Genomic DNA, 24,700 nt, shown 5'->3' with positions numbered 1-24,700 from the left:
TTGTTAAGGATGTACTCAGTGGAAAACTGGCCTGCCTTAGAATTACCGGTACGTGGGGCATAATCTACAAACCCAATGTGTTGTGCTGACATAGTTCCGTATCCAGTATCAGCACAAACAGACTACTAGTCAGCTCTTGCAAATTCTAAACAATCCTAGAAGCCGTGTCCTGGGAAAACCACAGGCCGGTCACAGAGCCTCTGGCCATGAGCTGTAATCATGTAATACCCACATTCAACTCAAAACTGAGCACAGCTCAGGCCCAACTCATTTCTATCAGCAGGAGCGGAATAGGTAGATTTTGCACAGTGTTTAGGCCATGCAGTAGTTTGGCTCATAGCTGTGCCTGTGATCGCAAGGGATGGGTTGCCTGAGCATTTTGGAAGCATGTGTGTATACTTGTAAAGGGACCCCTGACCATTAGGTCCAGTCGTGGACGACTCTGGGGTTGCAGCACTCATCTCGCTTTATTGGCCAAGGGAGCTGGCGTACAGCTTCCAGGTCATGTGGCCAGCATGACTAAGCCACTTCTGGTGAACCAGAGCAGCGCACGGAAACGCCGTTTACCTTCCCGCCAGAGCGGTACCTATTTATCTACTTGCACTTTGACATGCTTTCAAACTGCTAGGTTGGTAGGAGCAGGAACCGAGCAATGGGAGCTCACCCCATTGTGGGGATTCAAACCGCCAACCTTCTGATCGACAAGCCCTAGGCTCTGTGGTTTAACCCACAGCGCCACTCGTGTCCCCGTGTATACTTGTAGTGCAGTGCAATTGTAAAACAAGCTCTAAAAAGTATACATTTTCTTCTCTTACATTATAGGCTTTAAGCTCTCCTTCATCCATACCATAAAATCTTTGCATATATTAGTTGACTATGTTTGAATGTACAGCTTGAATGTACAGGTTTAACAGCATAGGCAGTGTTTATACTGAAAATATTTGTAAAGTGGTGTGGCTGTCCTTGGACATTGTGCTTGCATGAATCTTGTTGCATCTGTTTGAATGAGGTCACAGCTAAAAATGTAAGACAAACCTGCTTGATTAGGCCAATGGGCCTATCTTGCCCAATCTTGGTTGACCAGATGCCTGTGGGAAGCCTGCAAGTGGGACATGAGTGAAAAGCATTCTGCTTGCCTGCAGTTCCAAGAAACTGGTACTGTATTTAGGGGCATACTGCCTCTGACATTGGAAGTAGTACATGGCCATCATGGCTAGTAGCCATCATAGCCTTGTCCATGACTGTATCCATGCCATGCATAATTTTCTAAACCTTTATCATGTTTCCTCTCACTCATTTTGCTTTAAACAAAAAAAGATCCCAATGGTGCAATCTTTCCTTAGGGTGGAGTTGTTACATCCCTTTGATCATTTTGATGATTGCCCTTTACTGAACCCTTTTCAACTCTTTTCTTATGTCTTACTGTTCATGGTAAGACTTAAAGGAGAAACTTGCGCAAACACGGACGTGCAAATCATCCCACAGGACAGCCATTGTGGAAGGTTACATGTTGGCCCAACTGGTCTGCCTTTTCTTTCCCCTGCTGTTTTTTTTTCTTTTGGAGCAGGGAAGAGGATTGTCAGTACCAGGCAAATTCATTTCCCATTTCTATTTTTTTTTAATAGATAATTCTGAATGCTTTAAAAAAGGGGTAAAAAGTCACATTGGCACAATTGAGAGCTCCCCCCCCCCTTGCAATCCTACTTGCTGGGAAGGCGAGACTGAGATTGCTAGATTTTTTTGTAGTGTAGGGACACTTTCTACAACTCTTCAAGGTCTCAGCCAAAGCAACACGCTGATCTAAATCTGTTACTCTTTTATTTGGCTTCTTATGTTTTAATTGTTTGTTGAGCCCTTCCCTACAGAGCTAAAGCAGAAGCTTAGTTTATTTGATAGGCTGTTAGAATGGTTAAAGTTTAACTATATGGTGTTTACACAGTTTTGTTTTTGTTTCCACACCCATTATGCATTCTATCTTGTACTAGTATGAGCTTGTATCTATAAACAGCTAAGTTTTGCTCTAGGTGTGTTTTGACTAATATTAGTCATTACGGACCAAGCCTGCCCTATGGGTCCCCTCCCACATGCATACCACAATCTCAGTACATAGCAATCATGAAATACATCTCCTTCATCCCATGCAAATCATGAAAGAAAAGCTTCTGTTTTCATTCTGAGGGTTCATTTTCTACATTTTTGAAATGACATTATGGCCCCACTGGGTCTTTTCTGCTGTACCCTAAACATACACTGTTTTTGCAGTTTTTGTTTAACATAACAGCCAGCCTGAGAAAGAGTCCTTCAAAGCTATTTTATAACCTTTTGGTTAAAAAAAAAGGTGTTATCCTGTTGCTGTCCCCCCCCCCCAATTATTAATCTAGTGGATGAGCACAGCTGGAAGCATTTCTTAAATAGATCAGTTCTGTCTTAAGCGTTATTTTTTTTAGCCTTCATCATTAAAAAATCATGAATTATCTCCCCAAAGTCATTTTCTCCAGGTGGCTTAACTGTTCTGGCACCATGGGAGTGTGGCGTATACTTCACCGAAAGTTGTGCAGTTGATTTTTTAAAAAAATATGTAATAAGATAAGCAGTAGCAGTTCATGCTTTTCCAAAGCATTTATATATATTTTTCAGATGCAACACTTGACAAAGATTTTTTTTTCCTGATGTTGTGTTGTAAAGTAAGCATTTGAGCTCATACACATTTTGCTTCTGCACATTCTGCAAGCAGCACTGGCTCCCACTGTCCCTGAGATTAAGATTTCCTTGATCATTATGGTGTTTGTCCATACCACTGGCTTTCTTTCCCTTCTGCCTTTGTGCAGGGAACTCTGGGACTGGTAGTTTATAAGAGAACATGTCACATATCAAACTACAAGTTCTACATTAACTGCAAATGCACACTATCTCATCCAGAAGCTCAGAATGTTGCTTGTTTTGCTTTAACACTTAAAAAAAAATCTCCCAAAAATTGTATAATAAGTATAAACATATTACAAGGAAGTAAGTTTCAAGCACGATCTCAGCAAAGGAATAGGCAGCATGGTGCCTGTGGGTACCTTTGCACCTGCCAGTAGCTCCTATAGCTCCTTTGAGAATGTTTCAATTCAGAAGGGACACATAGGTAGTCTTGAAAGGGTTGCCCATCTTTTAGCTCCAGCACTGTCTGCAGGCCATGGTGTGAAATCTCTGATGTACATTACACTAAATTTAATGAATTAGTATATTTCAAGTGAAGTGCGTGACTCTTCCTATTGATTTTAATTGATGTGATAACGAGGAGGTGGCTGCTTACTCACACTGTAATCACACATAATATCTTCTACCCGCTGGAGTTCTTTTGAATGAGAGGAAGCACTATTATGGTGGCCAATTAAAATGATGGAGAGGCTTTCTCAGAAATATGTAACAATTGGCTGCTTGCATAAAATGTTGGGTTTGTTACTACTGAGGGCTTTTTTGGAAGTTGCGCCGCCCTCCCTATGGAATGCCTTCCCATCAGATGTAAAGGAAATAACTATGTTTTTAATTATTGGAATTTTTAATTATTGGAACATTATTGGCTAATGTTTCTAATTATTGGAAGCTGGCCCAGAGTGGCTGGGGCAACCCAGTCATATGGGAGGCATGTAAATAATAATAATAATAATAATAATAATAATAATTATTATTATTATTACCTAGGCTTTCTACAAATTTGCACTTATGTTAATTTTAGGAATAAAAAATGAGGGCTGAAAAGTTTAATTTGTGTTTTAAATAATGAAATGTATGATTAATTGATCACAGGGGCAGTCGTAACTAGAAAATGCACATATTCTGGTGTGTTTATAATACTATACTATACTATTTTTCATATAATTTGAATTAGGTCAAAAGACAAAATTATGACACCACTTGGAGCAAATTATGTTATTTATACTGGCAGTAGTTGCTAATACAGATTTTATTAGCTGAGGATCATATTACCGCAATTGTGTGTTAATGGGAATGTGCTATATTATGCATATAATTTTATTAATACTGTACACTGAATTTTCATTTTAATATTTTTCTATAATTTGCCTATTCAAAGATGAGTTTTATCTTGTTAACTGTCAGGGTCTGTGGTCTGTTGAAATAGCCTCTATTGTGTTGTGCTATGAGTTCACAAAGTTCTTAACTGCAGCAGTGGTGGGTAGCATTTTGGTACCATACAGGTGACTGCAAACTCATGGTTCTCTGCAGTTTTCAGACTTGATACCTATGTGTTGTATTTATGCTGATTGCAATGACTGACATTAACTATTAATACTTTCTGTGATTCTCCATCTATCTCTTGAAAGTTGCACTTAGTGTTAAATAAGATGGAGCATGCCCTGTGAAATCATACATGACTGATTTTGCAGTGACTTTGGCCCATGAAATAACTTGTGAAATCTTGTGACTTTGTGGTGCAGAGTCCAGAAAAGTTCAGATGGACGCTCCACCAAAATTCCAGAGGACAGGGAAGCATCCAGAAGGGATTCTACAATTTACGCTTGCTGTAGAAAGGGAGCCTAGCACAGCATGTAGTTCTTCAATGTGCTCAGAGGACAGTGAAATTGGCCATCTCCTAATTCTTGGTTGTGGAGAAGTCAATGGGAGGCCTAGTGCATCATAAGTTCTTCAGTGACTGCACCCAACATGCAGGGAGCCTTGGAAAAGACAAGAGGAGTCCTGAAATGTCTCCCAGGCAGCACTTAGGCTCACTTCATCTGTTGAGGTTTATTTCATGTCAAGCAAGCAACTACATTGAGCACTGGCCATTTAGTGGTCTGAAGGCCTCCAGGCATAGTGGGGAGATGTACCTAATTCTGGAATGTGCCCCAAAGCGTCAAGTCTTAATCCTCTCTGGAAATGCATCTAACCCAATTGGGTAGCCAGAATCTAGCCAGAACTTTGCCCCATCTCTTGTCCAGGGTACATTGTTTTCATGATGTAATAATGAACAACATGATGCTGGAGTTTAAAATATCAGATACTTCACATTGTTACTGGGCAGTATTTATTTTTTATGTTCCGAATAACAATTTAGGATACGTTGAAGTAATTCTTTTTGTTTGTCATTTCAGCTATGAAGTCTTACATTCCATTTTTCATTCTTCTTTGGAGTGCTGTCGGAATCTCAAGGGCTGCCAAAATCGTTATTGTGCCGCCAATTATGTTTGAAAGCCATCTGTATATTTTCAAGACCCTGGCCTCAGCCTTGCACGAGCAAGGCCACCAAACAGTTTTCCTTCTGTCTGAGGGCAGAGACATCCCTCCATCTAATCACTATAGACTGCAACGTTACCCAGGAATCTTTAATACCAGCACCTCAGATGAGTTTCTTCAATCCAAAATGAGGAATATCTTTTCTGGGAGACTAACAGCCCTGGAACTGTTTGACATTCTGGAACACTATTCCAAGAATTGTGACATGATTGTAGGCAACAAGAAGCTCCTGCATGCTCTGAAACAGGAAAAATTTGACCTGCTGCTAGTGGATCCTAATGAAATGTGTGGATTTGTTATTGCTCATCTTTTAGGGATTAAATACGCGGTTTTTTCCACTGGACTTTGGTATCCAGCAGAAGTAGGTGCTCCATCACCTTTAGCATATGTTCCAGAATTTAATTCACTTCTCACAGATCATATGAACTTGCTAGAGAGGCTTAAGAACACTGTTGTATACCTGGTTTCAAGATTTGGAGTCAACTTTTTGGTTCTGCCAAAATACGAAAGGATAATGCAGAAGTACAATGTACAGCCAGCAAGGTCCATGTATGAATTGGTTCATGATTCTAGCCTGTGGATGCTGTGTACTGATGTAGCACTAGAGTTTCCAAGACCCACCCTTCCAAATGTTGTGTATGTGGGAGGAATCCTTACCAGACCAGCCAATCCTCTACCAGAAGTAAGGTTTGCGGAGTTTTTTTGTTTTTGTTTTTTTACTTTTATGCATGATGATTTCGTACAACTACAGTTTTATACTCTGTTTTTAAACTTACTAATATTTTTCTGTGGCATCTCAAGACCACAGGACGGGTGTATTTTGTAGTAAGGTTTCATATGCTCACTTATTTCTAGGACTAGTGCACAGATTGCTATTCTTTTTCAGCCTGAGGGCTGCATTCAAGGTTAGCCAACCCTTTCAAGAATTGCATAGGGGCACATACAAATAGCACACATACAGCACACGCACACACACAAATTCACTGGACACTGTTCCGTTTTTACATTCTGAGCATGATTTAAATTCACTGACTTGAAAGTAATTGCATTGCCTTTCTAGCATCAGGTCTGTGAAGCTGAATCTAGATGAAAGCCAACAGCTTTAAATTAAGAAAAAGCTAAGCAACCATTTTAATTATCTGGAAGATGCAAGTGTTGGTTGCTTAAGTCAATATTCTTGTACAGACGCCTAGTTCCCTTCATCTTAAGATTTCTAATTCTGATGTAGATTAAATACTTCTGACTCTATGAAGTTGCTAATGCATTATTTTTGTTATTTTTAATTAAGGGATTATGAAAGTGGTAAGGCATTATGTCAATAAACAAGGAACAGATTTATCTATCTGTGATTGTAGCAGATAACATACTTTGATGGTTCTTAATCTCCTAAGTGAGAAACCAGCCAACATCAAGGTATACAGCAGAAACGGGCAATCTTGTCTCTGAGGCTGCAGATGGCAGAGCCTGGTGGATTGGGGACTGCATAGATAGAAATGCATGCACACAGGCAGACAGAGTGCACAAAATGCATATTTCCATTCTGATTAGCAGCAAAGGAACGGATATTTTCTCTGCTACTCAGCTGTTGGCTCATTGGCTGGGTAGTGGGGAAAGGTGGGCATGGCTCCCCAAGTCTTTGTGGACAATACAGAGAGCAGCAGCAGCAGCAGCCGGGTTTGGATAGCCTACATGTGGTAGACAGTGAGTCTACGACAGAGTAGTGATTTGAATGCCACAGTCCACAGTTACTTTAGCTGTACACAAGAGTTTGCATGCTCCCAAATGGACTTGAGGTTTTTGAACTAAAGAATTCAACATCTTAAATGCCCAAAATTTGAGTTGGTCCAGGCTTGCAAAAACATTTTCAAGGGGCTATCCTGCCCTGTTCTGTTCATTGTACACACTCCTCTCTCCACTCTGAATGATTCTTCATTGTGCCCCCCACCCCACCCGCCAATATGCCTGTCCTCTTTCTCATGTGTATTTTATCCCTTTCCTCATCCCATCTGAATGGCAGCTTCTGTCCTCTGATTCTTCAGGTGTTAAGTGGTGATTTTCCATTGCATATTTTGTTCCAATTTTATCTTGGGAAAGTTTTGTTCTTTGGTAATACTGCTCTTTAGGGAGAGTTTTGGGTTTTGTGACTTATGTAATGCATTGTACACTTTATCTCTTGAGAATCCTGATTTAAACATTTAATGCTAGTACAATCTGGAACCCAGAGTATATAGGAATACTCTTGTAGATAATGCTCACAATTCTCATTTATTTATCTTTTATTTCATAAAATTCATACCTCCCTTAATTGTAGAAAAAACCTCAAAGCAGGTTATGAAAAAGATAAAAGAATAAAATTATCACCAAAAAAATTATACCCATAATTTGAAACATGCGGAAAGTTAAAACCACAGCAGACTAGACTAAAACAAATTAACAAATTTGTTACTAACAAATTCATACTAACTTTCTAAGCATCTGGGTAGACTTGTCTAAATAAGAATGTCTCCAGCAGGCACCAAAATAGAATGTTAAAATTATGATTAGGAAAAGTAGAAAAGAGGCATAAAGAACGAAGGAAAATGCAGCCACCCAAATTTTAGCTGAAAGACTACAATCCTGTCTCTACGTACATGGGAGTAAGCCTCATTGAACTTAGTCATAGAAAGAGTATCAGTGTGTTCAGCATTATTCTTAGCATCAAATCACTCATTTTTAATACAATATTTTGGTATGAAACATTTAAGTTACCGGTATATACTGTATTTCATGCTGCTTTTATGTTGTATTACAATTAAGTGTTTAAAATTTGTTGTTAGCCGCCCTGAGCCTGGGTTTCTGAACCAGGGAGGGCAGGGTATAAATAAAAATATATTTATTTATTTATTTAGTTGAACAATCTTTATGCATAAAATGCTATTTTAGTTCAGTTTAAGTAATATGTAGAATTGCTCAAATTTGTTCTGTACGTGATGGTTGTTCTGTTTGTCTTGCCTTCTGAATTAAGTACATTGGTCAATTTTCAGTGGGGGGTTTTTCTTAAAAATTTGCATGTTATGAATGCAAGCCTAATGAAATCACACACACACACATACATTTGTGCTGTAACTTTATGTGCATTTGCACTCATGTGAATTGGTGACCTGTAAGAGGGAAAATGATGTAAATTGAAAACTGACAAATCTCAGCGCTTTCTCAAAGTCTGGAAGTCATGAACTGAGGATTGAAGCATTGCTTGCTAGTAGTGCATATGAGTATGTATGCACCTGTGGACAAAGTCCAGCTCAGGCATGAGAGACTCTCTCTCCTTTCCTTCTTCATTCTCCTTGCATGAAAGAAGAGTCATTTTAAGAAAGTACTAGCAGCTGTCTCCCGGAAAAAGTTTTCAGGAATAATAATATAATAATAATAATAATAATAATAATAATTATAATAATAATAATAATATATTTATATCCTGCCCATGTGGCTGGGTTTCCGCAACGACTCTGGGCGGCTTCCAACAGAATATTAAAATACAATAGTGTATTAAACATTAAAAGCTTCCCTAATGAAGGACTGTCTTCAGATGTCTTCTAAAAGTCTGGTAGTTGTTTTTCTCTTTGACATCTGGTGGGAGGGCGTTCCACAGGGGGGGTGCCACTACTGAGAAGGCCCTCTGCCTGGTTCCCTGTAACTTGGCTTCTCACAGCGAGGGAACCGCCAGAAGGCCCTCGGCGCTGGATCTCAGTGTCCGGGCAGAACGATGGGGGTGGAGACGCTCCTTCAGGTATATGGGACCGAGGCCGTTCAGGGCTTTAAAGGTCAGCACCAATACTATGAATTGTGCGTGGAAACGTACTGGGAGCCAATGTAGGGAGTCCATGTAGGAAGGAACAGAAAGTACCACTTCTTTCCTCTCAAGAAAACGTGGTAAGAAAGGAGAAAGTGCTTCCTCTCTCCCCGTTTGTGCATTTATAGGACGTTGCAGTAGTGACGTGCTACTTGTATATTTTGCAAAATGACAAATATCTCTCCATTCCCTGAGACCTCTGCAAATGCAAAGGACTTGGACTTTAGAGAAGGTGTCAGTAGTGACCACAAATAATGGGTTTTGATAAGAAGCAAAGTGGAAATTTGCAGTGTTCTGTGGATTAACTGAGCACTATCACTTTGCAAAGATTAGATTATTTTGTAACCTTTCATAATGCTTTCAGCTTGGTAAAAAAAGTGCCTTGCCAAACATTTTTGCACAAATAAAAGTGGGAGTTTTATGCAGCTAAATCTATTCAGATGCCTATTTATGTTGTTTATCACTGCAATTAAACTTGGAAAAATGTTTGGAAGATGCCTGTTCTGAGTTTCTTCTACAGAATTATACTTAAATAGCATAGTGAGGGTGCAGGAAGCAGCTCTTTAAAAAAATGCAGTATATATTAGACTTTTGGCTTTTCCCGTTTGCAAACACTGGTCATAATTTCCTTTATTCCTTCTTTCTCTGCGCTTGTGAAATGTTTCTTGTTATAGAGTCAGTTTTTCTTTTTCTCAGAAATCCAGGTGACTAGGTTATCTGGTAGAATTTCATAGATGGAAGTCCATAGATGGAAAGTGTTTATAGGGATAATGAGAACTGTCTTTTACTGAGCCAGGCTCAGTTTTCTCTTGGTCAGTCTTGTGTACCATGACTGGAAATGGCTTTTCCAAATGGGGCCTTTCCTACTTGGAGATGCTGTGGATTGAACCTGAGATCTTTTGCAAGGAAAGCATGTGCTCTACCACTGATCTACAGCCATTCTGCCCACCCCATTGCAGCTCAGGGAGAATAAGTTGTAATGTTGAATAATGAAATGTAATTTTAATTGTTATTGTTGTATCATGAACAGTATTTTAAGAACCTGTAATTCATTCCTCCCTGACTTTAAACTAATCTACATTTCTAAGTGGAGGAGCTCTTACTATTGTATCACTGCTTTGAATGAAATGCATATTTCATATTGGTAGTAAGATGCTTCTTTTGAGCTAAGAACTGCCAGTTTTAGGTAGAGAATGTGACAGAATGCTCCCCCAAATAAGAAGCTATTTGCATGTAGAAAAGTGAATGTTGGGGATTCAAGTAGGGATTTCTATTACCAGTGAACAATACAATTCTGAGTAGTTTTGGAATTAGTTTTACCGCATGAAGAGCCACTGATCTGTATTTGGCTCAATTCATGCAAATTTGAAGCAATGATATGAAATTCGGAAATATTGCCCAAACTATTGTGAATTAGTTTTCAGGTGTTTGTGAATTAATCCTTGATCTAATTTCACTAGCTGCTGGTGTTTAGAATTTGGGCAGTCAGGTTTCTTTTTCTGCTGATAGTTTGTACCTGTAACAGCTACAGTATATTTGGGACACACTGTGCAGAGGTTAGCAGGGAGGAGGCTGTGCTGTCCTACACCTCTCGCCTTGCTTTCTCCAGCAATGGTGGTCTTACAGTTAGAGGTTGACCCAGAAATGGGGCACTCTCGCCATGGGGCAAGTGAAGGGAGCAAGGAAGGAGGGGGTTAGCTCACTTCTCCTTTGAAAGCACTGCAAATTGGAGCGGCACTTGCTGTTGCTTCTGGCAGGCACAGTATGTGCACAAGAGCTCTAAATATGAATAGAGGACATCAGTAATTGGAAGACATTGAAACAGCCATTTTCGGATAAGTTCTGTATCTCAGCTCAGAGTTGTGTTTTCGTGCATTGCTTCCATTGTCAGCTATAATTAGCAATGTGGAAAGTCACTCATACACACTTTTAAAAAAGAAGTACTTTCTCCTCCCCACTGCATTTTTGACAGTGTCAGACCAAGTTCAGGGAGGTGTTTCTTAAAATTGGTTATACTCCATATTGATGCTAGGACTATGGCTCAAAGGAGGCTAGATAATTGGATTAAAGCAAAATGTGGGGAAACTTTTCATAGAGGTGCTGATAAAGTTCTCCAGGCTTGGAAGCCTAACATAGGATTTTACGAGCTCTCTGAGGCTCATCTTAAAAGGGAGATGAGCTTCATGAACGGCAAAATTATTTTCTATCAGATTAAGAGATTCCTAGTTTACTCACCCAGTGATTTCTCAAACCCATTCCCATCTTTCTATTTGAATTACATTTAATGGGGTGGCTAGACAGGAGCACCAGTGATGATTAGGCGGAATGTAATGAATGATATCTTGTATTAAGGAGAGAGGTAAGGACCTCCCCCCCCCATTTTTTCTGGTGTACTGCTAGCATGCTGTTGAAGCCACTGGGGTCTTCCATCATGCCACTTGAGCAGTTTACCAGAGGGAATGGAAGAAGTGATCTGATTTCCCTTTTTACCTTTAGTTTATCTCGGACATTGCTTCTTGACAACAGTAACTTTAAAAGGAAAGGGTTGGGGGGCTGGTGATTTATTAATTTATTGTAAAAAACAACAACCCCAAAGCAGTTTTCAAAAAGACAAAACAATAAAATGCAGAATAGTTGAATGATTTCCAAAGTTAGATTGCCTTGAAAAATTAGCTTCTTATTGGTGCAGTATTAAGAAATGTGAGGTTGTCACTTCAGACAGTGCCAGGATTATTATTTTTATATTTTCTGTTTCTGTTTCTTACATGTTTTCCTGATCATGGGTTTTCTGTTTGGAAATGGATGTGCACGTGTTTCTAAGATTTGTAATGTAAGAAGAAGTAGACTATTAGTTAGACCCTAATTTTGAGAGCACATCCTTCTAAGATTAAAGTTGTAGCAGCAGCATGTACCCATCATGTTGAGGTGCTTTGAAACTCCATTGCTCATACAAATGTTACAGACTTAGTATATATTCTCAAACTGATTTAAGAATTATTTTTATAGATTTATGTGAAATGTTGCATCTAAAAAAATATTATTTTTAAGCAAATGCATGCTCCTAGAATATCCTCCACTGATTTTCCAGAAAGCATTTATGATGGGGTAAAAGCTTTTAAAAATGTAGCCTTTTATATAGTATTTGTAACAAAACTTCAATAAACTTAATTTTACCTACTAATAAGGTAGCTTACCTTTCAGTTTTTTTCTAAATAATTATTTTATAAATTATGTATTCATGGCTTGTACAGTAACACCATCAAGATATATTTTTGTGAATTGATGATTGCTCACAAAAGTCTTGGGCAAATAGGCGCTGATGCTTCTGCATATTTGATTCCAACAGCTGAACAGGGAGAGAGCTGCAGACACTGAAACCAAGTTATGTTTGTATTTATGTGCTTTGTTTATCTGAAACAAAGCTCAGTATTAGGCACCACTGGTTACTGCCAGCTGGGACCTCACACTATAGTCACAGCTGTGCAGAATAGCTAGCTAGAAAAACCAAAGAGAACAAAGATCACACAGTACTCTAAATACAATACCATATCTGTCTGATATCTTGTATTTTTTTATATAAATACTGAAATGGTTAAAGCAAAACTGCAGGGAGCACTTCAGTAGTGCTAATTCACACGCTTGATACCCTTATGACCTTCTATAAGAATATGAATTCATGTGATTTGATTTCATGTTTTGTTCTTACAACAGTTTCCTAAATGGAACATGTTTTTTTTTTGGAAATGTAGCAGAAGTTTAGGTTTAAAATATGGCTAATGCTCATTTCCAGATTAGAACCTGCTCTAAAGATAGATCTGTGTATGCAGAATGGTACTAACTTAATAAGGGACCCAGGTGGCGCTGTGGGTTAAACCACAGAGCCTAGGGCTTGCTGATCAGAAGGTCGGCGGTTCGAATCCCTGCCACGGGGTGAGCTCCTGTTGCTTGGTCCCAGCTCCTGCCCACCTAGCAGTTCGAAAGCACGTCAAAGTGCAAGTAGATAAATAGGTACCGCTCCGGCGGGAAGGTAAACGGCGTTTCCGTGCGCTGCTCTGGTTCGCCAGAAGTGGCTTTGTCATGCTGGCCACATGACCCGGAAGCTGTCTGTGGACAAACGCCGGCTCCCTCGGCCTATAGAGCGAGATGAGCGCCGCAACCCCAGAGTCGGACACGACTGGACCTGATGGTCAGGGGTCCCTTTACCTTTACCTTTACTAACTTAATAGCCCATGTTTCTGTTTTGTTAGTGAAATGTTATCAGTGTTAGGAAGCATGTCCACTAATCAACGTAACTCAGTTCCATTGCTGATAGGGATAAAATATAGTTGGATATGATTCTTACCTTAGAACAATATTCTGGATTTTAATTCAAATGACTTTGATGGAACTTTTGACCAGGGCAACATCCACATTTCCCTTCTTTCCCTTCTTTGTGGTACCTTTTCAAATCCAGTTCAGATTTATGAGACCAGTTCTGATGGGCACGGTTGAAACAAAAATGTCAGGTAGTTAATATAGATGTAAAAGTGCCAATAACTAGGCCTTTGGTTGATCTGTTTGACACCCTTTTAAAATGTGGCTCTTTTTGGGGTGTGTGTGTTATTGGGTTGTTGTTTTTATTCTGATTATATATGTTGTGATCTTTTCTGTGAACCGCCCTGAGACCTCCAGGTATAGGGTGTTATATAAACTCAATAAATCAATAATAATAATAATTAATAAGGCATGAAAAGTAATATAAGAGTTGCTGCCCTGGGCTTTCTGAAGTGAAGACTAAAATAAAGATCAAAGTCCTGCAGCCAAAGATTTGACTGAGAAGTTCCATCAGTATATAAAATTGAGTCCCCATTAGGAGCAGTCACTTCTTAGGGTTCCCTGGGCCCAGCCACCAGCCTAGAAAATTTCCCTCGCAGGGAGGTGGGTTTGGGATGGATTGATTGGGTGGAGGAACTTGTAAGGCCACAGTTCACCTCCAGTCTTCACAGGAGCAAGTTGCCCACTTGAAGCTTTCCATGGTGTTGTCCTGCATCATGTGTACATGCTATAGACATTCAGAATATCTTGCCTTGTAAGTACTGTTAGAGAAAGATGACCACGTGCCAATCAGTTCTGCCTTCTAGCTATTGTCATACATGTCCCATTGGTTACAAGGCTTCACTCACATAAGTACAATACATTTTAGATGGACCTCACCTGTGATTTTACAATTGGATTTTTTTATATAGTGCTTCCACTGTGCAAGGTGCTTTGCAGAGTTTAGGAGGGCAGTTCCTGCCCTGTAATTTGACACAGGGGAGAGTGGTAAGGAGTGGCAAGTTGGTGGAACAGGAGAAGCAAATGTCATTTGAAGGCATGTACAGGGAAATCAGAATGAGGAGAGGAGGATGTAAGGCTGTGGAGGACTTTCAGCATAAGAACAAGAAAATTGTGCTGGATTCAGGAGTGGGCAGGAAGCCAGTATAGAGATTTGAAAAGGGGCAGAACAGGCATCATGGCTAGTATCCATGAAAGAGGTGAATGATTTTGTCTGTAAAGTCCTGGGGAGAACTGAGAAGCCTTCAATAAGTCAATGAAAGATCATAAAAGCAAATATTGTAGAATTTAGTTCAGGAGCTGACTGTAATGTGAACTGGAGTTTTCACCAAGGGAATAGAGATGAAGGGCCAAATTTTTGCCATGCTGTAAACATAGAAGCATTGTGACTTCACAGCAAAATATAGGGGAGAAAGGAGACAAGTAAAGGGTTTGAGTGGAAAGACCTGAAATTCAGAGTTGGCTATGCTAAGACATTGAAGCATCCAAGGAGAAATATCAGATGGGGATACAGGAGTGGATGAAAGGGTAAAAGTATCAGGTAGAGAGATGTGAAACTGGATATTGTCATTGTAAAGGTGGTACTAAAAGCCATGGGATTTGATATGGTCTCACAGAGACAGTGTGTGAAGAGAGAATGGTCAAGAACTTCTGTGGAAATACTGAAGGAATAAGGTTGGAAGGGAATCAGCTTAGGATAAAGTCTTGGCTAAGGAAATCAAGTGCATGGAAGGCAGCAGTGAATTGAAGATGGATGAGACAGAGGCATTCTGATGTGTAAGCGATTTTAATGAGGGTGATTTCAGTGACCTCCAGTGGGTGGAAGCCAGACTGGAGACAGTCCAGATCCAAGTAGATTGAGAAGAAGTTAATGCAACATGTTCTAGTAGTTGAAGGACAGGCCAAACAACAGTTTCTTGAGGAAAGGTGGGGAGAGTGCAGTTTTTGAATACTGCAGGAAACAAGCAAGAAGGGGTTGATAATACTGTATGACAAAGAGGAAGAATAACAGTGCTGTGGGGGGGTGTGGGGGTGTACAATTTGGAGTTGGGAGGAAAAGAATAAAAGGGGAACGTGGAAGGGTTAGATGAGGACACTAGTCAATTCAAGGGAGATGTGGGTGTTGCAGGAGGTGTAGGAATATGGAAACCTCAAAGACTGCTATCCTTAAATTAGAAAATATGTTGATTTCACTAAGGGCTTGTGAAAATTCTAGGATCAACCCCCCCCCCTCCCCATCTGTCTCAAATGAAGTGTCAGTCAGTAAGTGAAAAACATTCTGTAACTTTCAGATGTTTGGGTTCTTTTAGCATTCTTTTATTCTTGGACTGATTTACCTCAAAAGGTCTTTCCTTGTGTGATGCGCTGATCTTTGCTACTGATTAAAGTAAATAAATTCTACATTCTGCAAGCATATAAATCAATTACTTCCTCTACTGGAATTACCCCCAAGGCAGTTTCAAGTATGTATTGTTGCATCGGATATCCCATGAGTAATTTGGCTGACTTTGTGCTGGAATATGAGAGGCAAAGTTCACTTCTGGGGGTTTTCACGTCTGGGGGTAGTCTAATGATTGCAATATTCTGGATTATATTTCTACTATTTTTAAAAACTTTCTGCTCAGAGTGCTGGAAATCTTCCAGAGTGCTGGAAGTCTTCAGGAACAATCTATGTAAATTTGTATTACCTCCAAAGTTCAGGCTATAGATGAAAAGCTAAGAAAGAGTCGCTTGCCTAGTGCTTCCAGTTAACTTAACAGCTAAGGCCTTCTGGGTCATAGCTCATGTATTTCACTGTTCTGCCACATCAGTCCACAAGGATGACCAACACTGCAAGACTTAGAGGTTGCAATCATACATATGGCCAAGAGTAGCAGTCCCTGCTATGACTGCATCTTCCTCAAGACTTCTTCAGCCAGGCACAGGGGTGTCAATTTGAATAAAATATTATAGGGGCGCAGGTAAGCCCTGCCCCACATAATAGATCACATGGTGCAGTGCATGCACACTATTTGAATGGCAATGCCCATGAACTTGGGTGGGGCGCCTCCCTCAAATATTTTATGGGGAGGCTGAAGACCCCTCCCATAGGAGTTGGCTCCTATGGCCAAGCATGTCTCTCTTGGCCCCCATCTTTGCAAACTGCCAACCTGCCTGCTTTCCCTGTAAAAAAGTGCTGCTTCCTCTTTCAGCTGGGGAAAAGGTGGAGAGGAAAAGGGATTGATCCTGAATTGCTTGGCGATTGAGTCACCATTTGACCACAGCCACACAGCTGATACATTATTGGTTCAATTTACACTCTCCTTAGGAAACAGGTCATTTTTTTACAGTTACAGACAATAAACTGTGATTTAGCAGTTGAATTCATTCCTGAAAGTCATGCTGTAGTGGTATTTGCATGTTAGAAATGACTTTCAGAACTGTGAGACTCATTTGATTATTAAAAGATTAAGACAAATGGCTTTTGCATTAAGTGCATTAGGCACAATCTGTACATTACCCTGCATACCAAGATAGTGTATGAATCCTTGGTGCAACTGATCAGCCCAGGGAGGACTCTCAGGTGTCTGGTGTGTATGCCAGTTTGTGGCTGCATTTCCACCTTAGTCACGAGATGCCTCGGGCTATGGGCAGCAATAGGAGCGCCTCAAAAAAAGACTAGTTTGCTCATGCTTTTGATTGTGCAGGATCCTCCTGACTTATGGGATGAGGAGGAAGGACTTAACTAGTGCCATGCTCAGGCTACTTGATTACTTCCTCCTTTTATCCCATCCTTGACTCCCTAAATACTGGGTGCCCTGTAGGGGGTGCTCGGAAACGTACTGGATTTGTTTTGACACTGTTTGATGATAAGGGAGCATTTCCCTTTGTGGCATGGTGTTTGCTAGCCATGACAGCAAGCTCTTTATTTTCTCAGGATCTCCAAACATGGGTGGATGGTGCTAATGAAAAAGGCTTTGTCCTTGTTTCATTTGGAGCAGGAGTCAAATACTTGTCAGAAGATATAGCACATAAATTGGCCCATGCTCTGGCAAGACTTCCTCAACGAGTTATTTGGAGGTATGTATAATAGCACAATAGCTTTGTCAATAGGTTTAAAAGATTTATGGATATCCAGGACCAAGTCCAAGCTGCATAAACACCATGCATTTAAAGCATATTGAAAGCACATTTCTCATTCATATAATCCTGGGAATTGTAATTTGTTTAGGGCTATGGGATTTGTGGTTCTGTGAAGGGTAAATTGCACCTGCCTGTGTTTTTTTGTGGGGTGGGGGATGTGCTTTGAATGTATGGTGTTTATGTAGCCCAAGTCTTGTCTAGGAGAGTGCAACACAGGCAGCAAAAAATAGACAGGAGTGGCACCATCTATTCCAGGCGCAGAACAGGTGGGAAAGAAGTGTAGGTTAAGAAAGGACTTTCTTAAGGTCCAAATCGAGGGGGGATCTAAAAATGTATTGCAAATATTACATAGTTGTTTAATTTGGATTTTTTTTATCATCAGTGTGTTACATTGCATGAGCTTTCTTGAACTGAAAACTGACCAGATGTGTTTGGCTTTTAGCCTATTTGTGAAACTCAAAATCCATCACCAGTGTATCTCATTTGATGCACCTGATTTTCGGCCCTTGTCCTAACCCAGGGGCAGAGAACTCCACCCTCCCATGGGCCATGTTAAACAAGTGGCCTGGCCCAGTCCTGCCAATCAGATGTTTGTGGTGCTTGCAGTGAGCCACTTTGAAACTGACAATGAGCTGATGCTTCAAAGCGCCATGCACAGCTATCTGCAAACTGCCAGTCAGTGGATCTTCAGGGCTTCCAAAGAGCCACAAGGTCTTTGTGGGCACCATCAACCCGCTGATTGGCAGTGCCTGCAACACCCAGTTTTTGGTCCAGCCACAACTTTAGCTGCTGCACACTTCATAACATGTATTTATTTATTTATTTCATAAGATTTATGTACCACTCAAAGCAGTTTACAAAAAAAGATAAAACAGTAAAATTATCACTAGAAAATTTACAAAATTACAGAAAGTTAAAAGCCACAATGGAATAGAGTAGAACAAATTAAAACTCATGCAAACTTTCTAAACATCTGCGTAGGTTTGTCTAAATAAGAATGTCTTCAGGCACCAAAAAGAATACAGTGAAGGCACCTGCCTAATACCAATAGGCAGGGAGTTCCAAAGTTTTGGTACTGCCACACTAAATGATTGACTTCTTACAGATGCCGTGCAGGCATTATGTGGCAACTATAAAATGCCTGTTCCTCCAATTGAAGCAGTTGATTGGGTACATATGGGGAAAGGGGATCTCATGGGTAAACTGGTGTCAAGTTGTTAAGGGCATTGTATACTAATAGTAGCACCTTGAACTCAGCCCTTGAAGTACACCGGCAAGCAATGCACACCTCTGAGCACAGGTGTTAACATGCTGAGAGGGCTGCAACATATATGATGCCAGGTATAGGACAGGTGTGTTTCACTTGGCCAAAACAGCCTCTTGGGTAGCCCTGGCAGGTATATTTTGGCCCGAGGTCCAGAAATTGCCTACCTTTGTCCTAACACATAAGCTATGTGTTTCTATTTTTAATGAATTGCTTACTGGATTTTAAATCTTTTGATTTGCAAGTCACTTGCAGAGTACAAAAGCAACTAGCAAATTGTTCTATAGATCTTCCTTAGAATGCATTTTGAAACTGGTTTCTTCTCTCTGTGTTAGGTATTCGGGAAAGAAACCTAGGAACTTGGGTAACAATACAAAACTCATAGAATGGTTACCACAGAATGACTTGCTGGGTAAGTAGAATTGGAAGTGATGTTTAGTTCTCTCTGCTCTTAAACACTAAAATCCCATTGTATCTTATTTGTATAATACATTGGATTTCTATATTTGGTATTTATTATTAAAAACCAGGGTTCTGATAACTCAAATAGTGTTTCGGAATGTTATGTCCACTTTTTGTTTTCACTTTTGGTTGTGAATATGGATTTATTTGTTTATTATTTATTATGTCAGTATACCACCTTTTCCTCCAGGGAGATCAAGGTGGCATACGTGCTTCTCCGCCTCCCCAGTTTATCCTAACAATAACAGCCTTGTGAGGTAGTGACTGCCCCAGGGTCGCCCAGTGGGTTTCATGACTTGAGTGGGGGTTTGAACCCTGGTCTCCCAGGTCTTAGTCCAACACACTAACCACTGCACCACACTGGCTCTTTTCTTTGCACTACCAGAGTTATACTAATGCGCATAGTGGTACATCAGCTATATTATCGCTAATAATTTAGCATTTAAGGGAGATTGCCTCTCTTTGCAGTATATACACCTACTTAGCATCTGCTTTGACCATTGTTTGAAAAGTGAAGCAGTTGATGTTTTTATTGCCCACACTATGAAGCATGAAGTGTGTTCTGCAGCCATGGCAACAACACTTCCACATGCACATGTCACCTGCAATGAAAAAGCACTTTTCCAAGGGAGATGGGGAAGTCCTCTTATTCCCATGCTGCGTTTATGCAAATGCCTATTTCTTAAATACATAGATACAGTATTTTATGATAAGCTAAAGCAAACATGAAATGTTTTCTTCCCTACTCCTTGCCTCTTGCTACTTTAGGTCACCCTAAGATTAAGGCCTTCCTGAGTCATGGTGGTCTGAACAGCATTTTTGAAACCATGTACCACGGTGTACCTGTGGTGGGAATTCCTCTTTTTGGAGATCATTATGACACTATGACCCGAGTGCAGGCCAAAGGCATGGGAATATTACTAAACTGGAAGACTATTACTGAGGATGAATTATATAAAGCACTGGTGAAAGTTATTAATGATCCCAGGTAAGATCCTTTTGCTAAGCTTCCACTGACGTTGAAAAACAAGTCTATAAAGTAGTTATAGTAGCCATATGCAACTGTTCACTGAATTTTAATGGTTGATATTTTATAGATATTTATAATTGTGTTGTATAATATCAGGTGTATTTTATTGCATATTATATAGTGCCCTGGGCTCCTCTGAAGGAAGGGCAAAACAGAATGTAACAATATAATGAATAGATTTCATAGATTCACTTCCAGTAAATTACATTCAAAGGTGATGAAGCAATTAATTGCTGGAATTGCATAAATGGAATATGCTGAATTAGTTCTGTTTTTCCATTCCACAGCTACAGACAAAGGGCCCAGAAGCTGTCTGAAATTCATAAAGACCAACCAGGTCATCCTGTTGATCGAACAGTCTACTGGATTAATTACATCCTTCGTCATAATGGAGCACAGCATCTACGTGCTGCTGTTTACACAGTCTCTTTATATCAGTATTTCTTATTGGATATTGCCGTTATTGTACTGCTTGGTACTGCCTTACTCTGCTACATTTTGGCCAGGATAGCAAAATTTATCCGCAAGCAAAGCAAACATCTTTGGTCCACTGATGAACATACTACCATTAATGGACATTACCAAAATGGGATACCAAATGGCAAGTATAGAAGAAATGGCCACATTAAACATGAAAAAAAGGTGAAATGAGCCAACTACCCAATGTACATTAGCAGCGAATCAGTTCTATAATTGAATTTTATAGCTGTAACTTAGTCTAACACCTACTTAAAGCAAAACAATAAACAGTTCTAACGCTCCCCTACAGTATGTAATCTTATGCGATTAAATTCTGCAGAACTAAGGAAAATCTTTAGAAAAATGAAGCACAACCTAAAATGCAAAATGTATTTTATTCTTAATACTGATGCAAAAAGGTTATTCTGGCACTGAAGTTTTTTTTAGAAGCCTTAATTCTCTGAAGTAATTCAATAAGTATATTTATGACTTCTCCATTTGTGAATCTACATGTGTGCGTCCCAGATAAGGAAATGTTCACTCTTACTTGGCAACTATTCCTCCCCCCCCCCCCCCAATATACTCATTCACATTTTTTCCAGAGAGAACTTTGTTTTGATTCCTTGAAGTTTCACTATGTTATCTGGCAATGATGTTAAAGTCATCTTTCCTGGTGTTTGGTATATAGCAGTGAACAAACTGCAGAATCATAATGCAGCCATAAAAATCATATTCTTAAAAGGCGCTGAAGAATATGATAACGAAACAGTAATTTTGATATACTTCTTAACTTCCTTTCTTTAGAGAAAAGGAAATTGCACAAGAGTACCGTAAGCTGTAATTTTATATTTATGTATATTTTATCTTCCTTCTTCACTTTCCACATATCCATTAATTTATGCCATTGTAAGGGTGTTGTTTTATTTTGATAATTACAAGGGCTGTGTGGATAGATTAGATAGTTTAGAAAAACAAATGAAGCAGAGGGGAAAGAAAATCTGCCCCAGGCTCTTTGGAAAAGGTCTTGCCATGTCCCTTGAGCAATGCAGAATCAAACCACCTTTGGGATTTGTTACAAAGTTGAATGTCTTTGCTTTTATATTAATTGCAATTAAGTTCCCCACTCGCACCCCAAAGCCACGGTGGTTCTGAGGTTCGCTGTCAATAGTTCTATCTGTGTTCCTTCTGCTGGTCTGGGCCACACAATCCATGTTACATAGTTGCCAACATCAATTCTCTGAATAAATTGGAGGCTATCCTTTTTGTCAGTTACTGCTGTCTTTGTAGAGGTTTGATATCATGCATGACATTGAACCTAGGAAACCTAGTTGGAATGTTTGTCTCTGCCCACGCCCATAGCTGCCCTTCTGCATAACACTTTCAATCACTGTAGCTGACACCAGACTTTTCTGGCTTTAAACAGAGAATGGGAACATAGGGCGTTGAGCAAATATCAGGACGGTCCTATTGAACCACTGTTGGCAACTATGAGTTTATTAATTTCCATGTCATTCTGTTTACTTGGAATTTGCACTGCACATGTTGTGAGTGTCCGCTGTATTTATTTGCAGTTTGAAATCCCATGTCTTAACAGCAGGGGGCGGGGGGCGGGAAGTCTCTACTGAGTGTTGTTCACTAACATGGGAAGAGTTCTGAACAAAACAGAATGCTAAAAAATCATCTTCATACACAGTGACACGGCATTCCATTATCATCCCATCAGGAGCCTCTATCTTGTAGCAATAAAGTAGCATTGCAAATGTGCTTCTAATATTCAGTACAGGACAGTTGTACTGCCTTTCCAGATACTTGAAGAAAAAAATGGTATTATCAATAAGTGTTAGCTTTATCTTTTTACAATCCTATAAATATGTGGCAACCTAAAGGAACACAAAGAGGCAATGAGTGTTGGGAAAGTGACAGGACCTAGAGTGTATGAATGAGTTGGTTTTAATGTTTTTCTTATTGAAGGTACACAAGCACTGACCGGATGATTAAGAATAATTTAATCTCCACTGTGATACAACTTAAGCAATAAACATGGATTTAATATAGAAACAAATGGTTGGAAGCATATCTTTATTCAAACACACTTGTCTGTTTATGTGTGTACTTAACAGCTATACCCTTTGTGTGCATGGCTAATATCTGTTAGGTTTTATATTCTTGTGTGCGTATGTTCTGTATATACACTCAGTCACATGTTACATAACACAATTGAAAAGAACAAATACTCTTATTTCCTCATGCCTTTGGTCCACTGTCAGTTTAATAAAACGGGCTCGCTTAAGTCTGCAACATCGTGTTCTAAATTACCTAGTACAGTGCAGTTTTTCACCATACGGAAATTCTTGGACATTGCTCACTGTGTGAAAAATAAAGCAAGAAAAGAATCAGAGTGGTACCAATATTGAAGTTATTTAGATTGATGAATAACTAATTTCCACAAAATCTTCCAGGTATCTCTTTCTTTTACCTAGTTTGTATGCTCCCTAACATACCTGACATATTCTAGATATGTTTGTAGACCAGACCATTCAAGATACGTTTGTAGAAGTAAATCCCTACTGAGAGTAATGGAAGCTAGGGTTGATTTGTGTAATTATTTTGGAAGAGCTAATTCAACAAAAACTTCCTTGTATTGGTTGCTATTGAATCCTGTTTGCCCTCAAAATTTTGATGATCTTCTAGTCCTTAGTATTATACCTCCACAATAAATTGGTTGGGAGAGACTCTCATGAGACTGCTGTTCCCAAGTGATTAATTTCTTAGTATAGTTAGGAAATTTAACTTGCCATGTAATATATCCTGAGTTTGTTTATTATCTATTATTTTATTTCATAAAAATTATACACCGCTTAATTGTTAAAAACCTCAGAGTGGTTTACAAAGAGAATAAAACAATGAAATAGTCCTGGCTATTTCGTACCATAGACATATTATCTTCATTTGCTTAGTAGCTTATCAATATCTTTTTTCATCTTCACAAAAGCCTGTGCAGTAACTTGGGTGGAGAGGTGGTGAAGTGAATTGAATCTAGTCTCCCACTCCGAAACCTCCCAACATATTCTTCATACTGTCCTTCAGCAATTAAAAAGAGCAAGATTGAGAGATTTATTTTGAGTTTGTAAGCTCAAGATGCTTTGACACATATTCTATAGCCCTGTTCCTCTATCAAAACTATCAAAACAGATTTGGGAAAGCAGACTGGTGCTGTGATCCCAAATATGCTTATTCTAAAATTTGCTTAATTGAATTTGGTAAATGTGCCAGTCATTGCATTTAATATACAACCTTTGATGAAATTTGCTGGGAAATTTATTTTTCTCATGCGTTGCACAAAATGATAAATACATATTGTAGTATGATAGATTTATAATTCCAGTAGGGCTTAAAAACTCTGCCTTCCTTGGCCGTTAATTGTTTGACTCCTAAAGCTAGTTCTGGATATTAAGCACAAGCCTTTTTCTTTTTCTTTTTGAAATTTGGAGACATTAACCTGAATAAGAATAATGTATGTGATGTTTTTTTTTTGGGGGGGGGGGTTGCCTGTGGTGCTTATATGAAGATACGAGTACCAGCACCTCATTTTTTAAAATAGAAAATGCACAGAATGTGTGTATATAAATTTTTGTGCCCCACAGGGTGTGAAGAGGGGAGTTGGTCCATTTATTGAAAAATAAAATACATGCAACTTCCAGTGACATGTTTAGCATCATATGTAGCTTGATCTGCCAATGTGTGCATTTAAAATAGCTGAAGGGAACTCCAGTACTTGGATATATTGGCATAGAGTGATGCCATTGTGTTGATACATGTGTGCTTTGAAGGGCTTTTTTTTTTTTGCATGTCAAGGTAAACAACTTTTAGCACTGGAAGGATTACTGTATGTAACAAGACAACTTGTCCTTAGTTTTCACATGATAAATGGTGTTTCTGTATGGTAAGATGGAAAGCTATGTTTGGAAAATTACTGACAAGT

General features: G+C 39.4%; 1 protein-coding gene across 5 annotated transcripts in view; it reads left to right on the top strand.

Moving 5' to 3' along the window:
• UGT8 (UDP glycosyltransferase 8) overlaps positions 1-21,027 on the top strand; it is a 35,103-nt gene extending 14,076 nt beyond the window's left edge. For 4 of the 5 annotated variants that reach the window (XM_033159990.1, XM_033159992.1, XM_033159987.1 and 1 more), the window contains exons 2-6: positions 5,097-5,920; positions 17,298-17,440; positions 19,103-19,179; positions 19,998-20,217; positions 20,547-21,027. In XM_033159990.1, the coding sequence (XP_033015881.1) occupies positions 5,099-5,920; positions 17,298-17,440; positions 19,103-19,179; positions 19,998-20,217; positions 20,547-20,910 (1,626 nt within the window). In that variant the 5' untranslated portion in view covers positions 5,097-5,098 and the 3' untranslated portion in view covers positions 20,911-21,027. Of the gene's footprint in view, positions 1-5,089; positions 5,921-17,297; positions 17,441-19,102; positions 19,180-19,997; positions 20,218-20,546 lie in introns of all 5 variants that reach the window. The other variant, XM_033159991.1, reaches the window with a different exon arrangement.
• Positions 21,028-24,700: the final 3,673 nt, after the last annotated feature.

This window comes from Lacerta agilis, chromosome 9 (genome assembly GCF_009819535.1).
Source record: "Lacerta agilis isolate rLacAgi1 chromosome 9, rLacAgi1.pri, whole genome shotgun sequence".
Classification (NCBI taxonomy): Eukaryota; Metazoa; Chordata; class Lepidosauria; order Squamata; family Lacertidae; genus Lacerta; species Lacerta agilis.
This window is presented reverse-complemented; position numbering and strand designations above follow the sequence as displayed.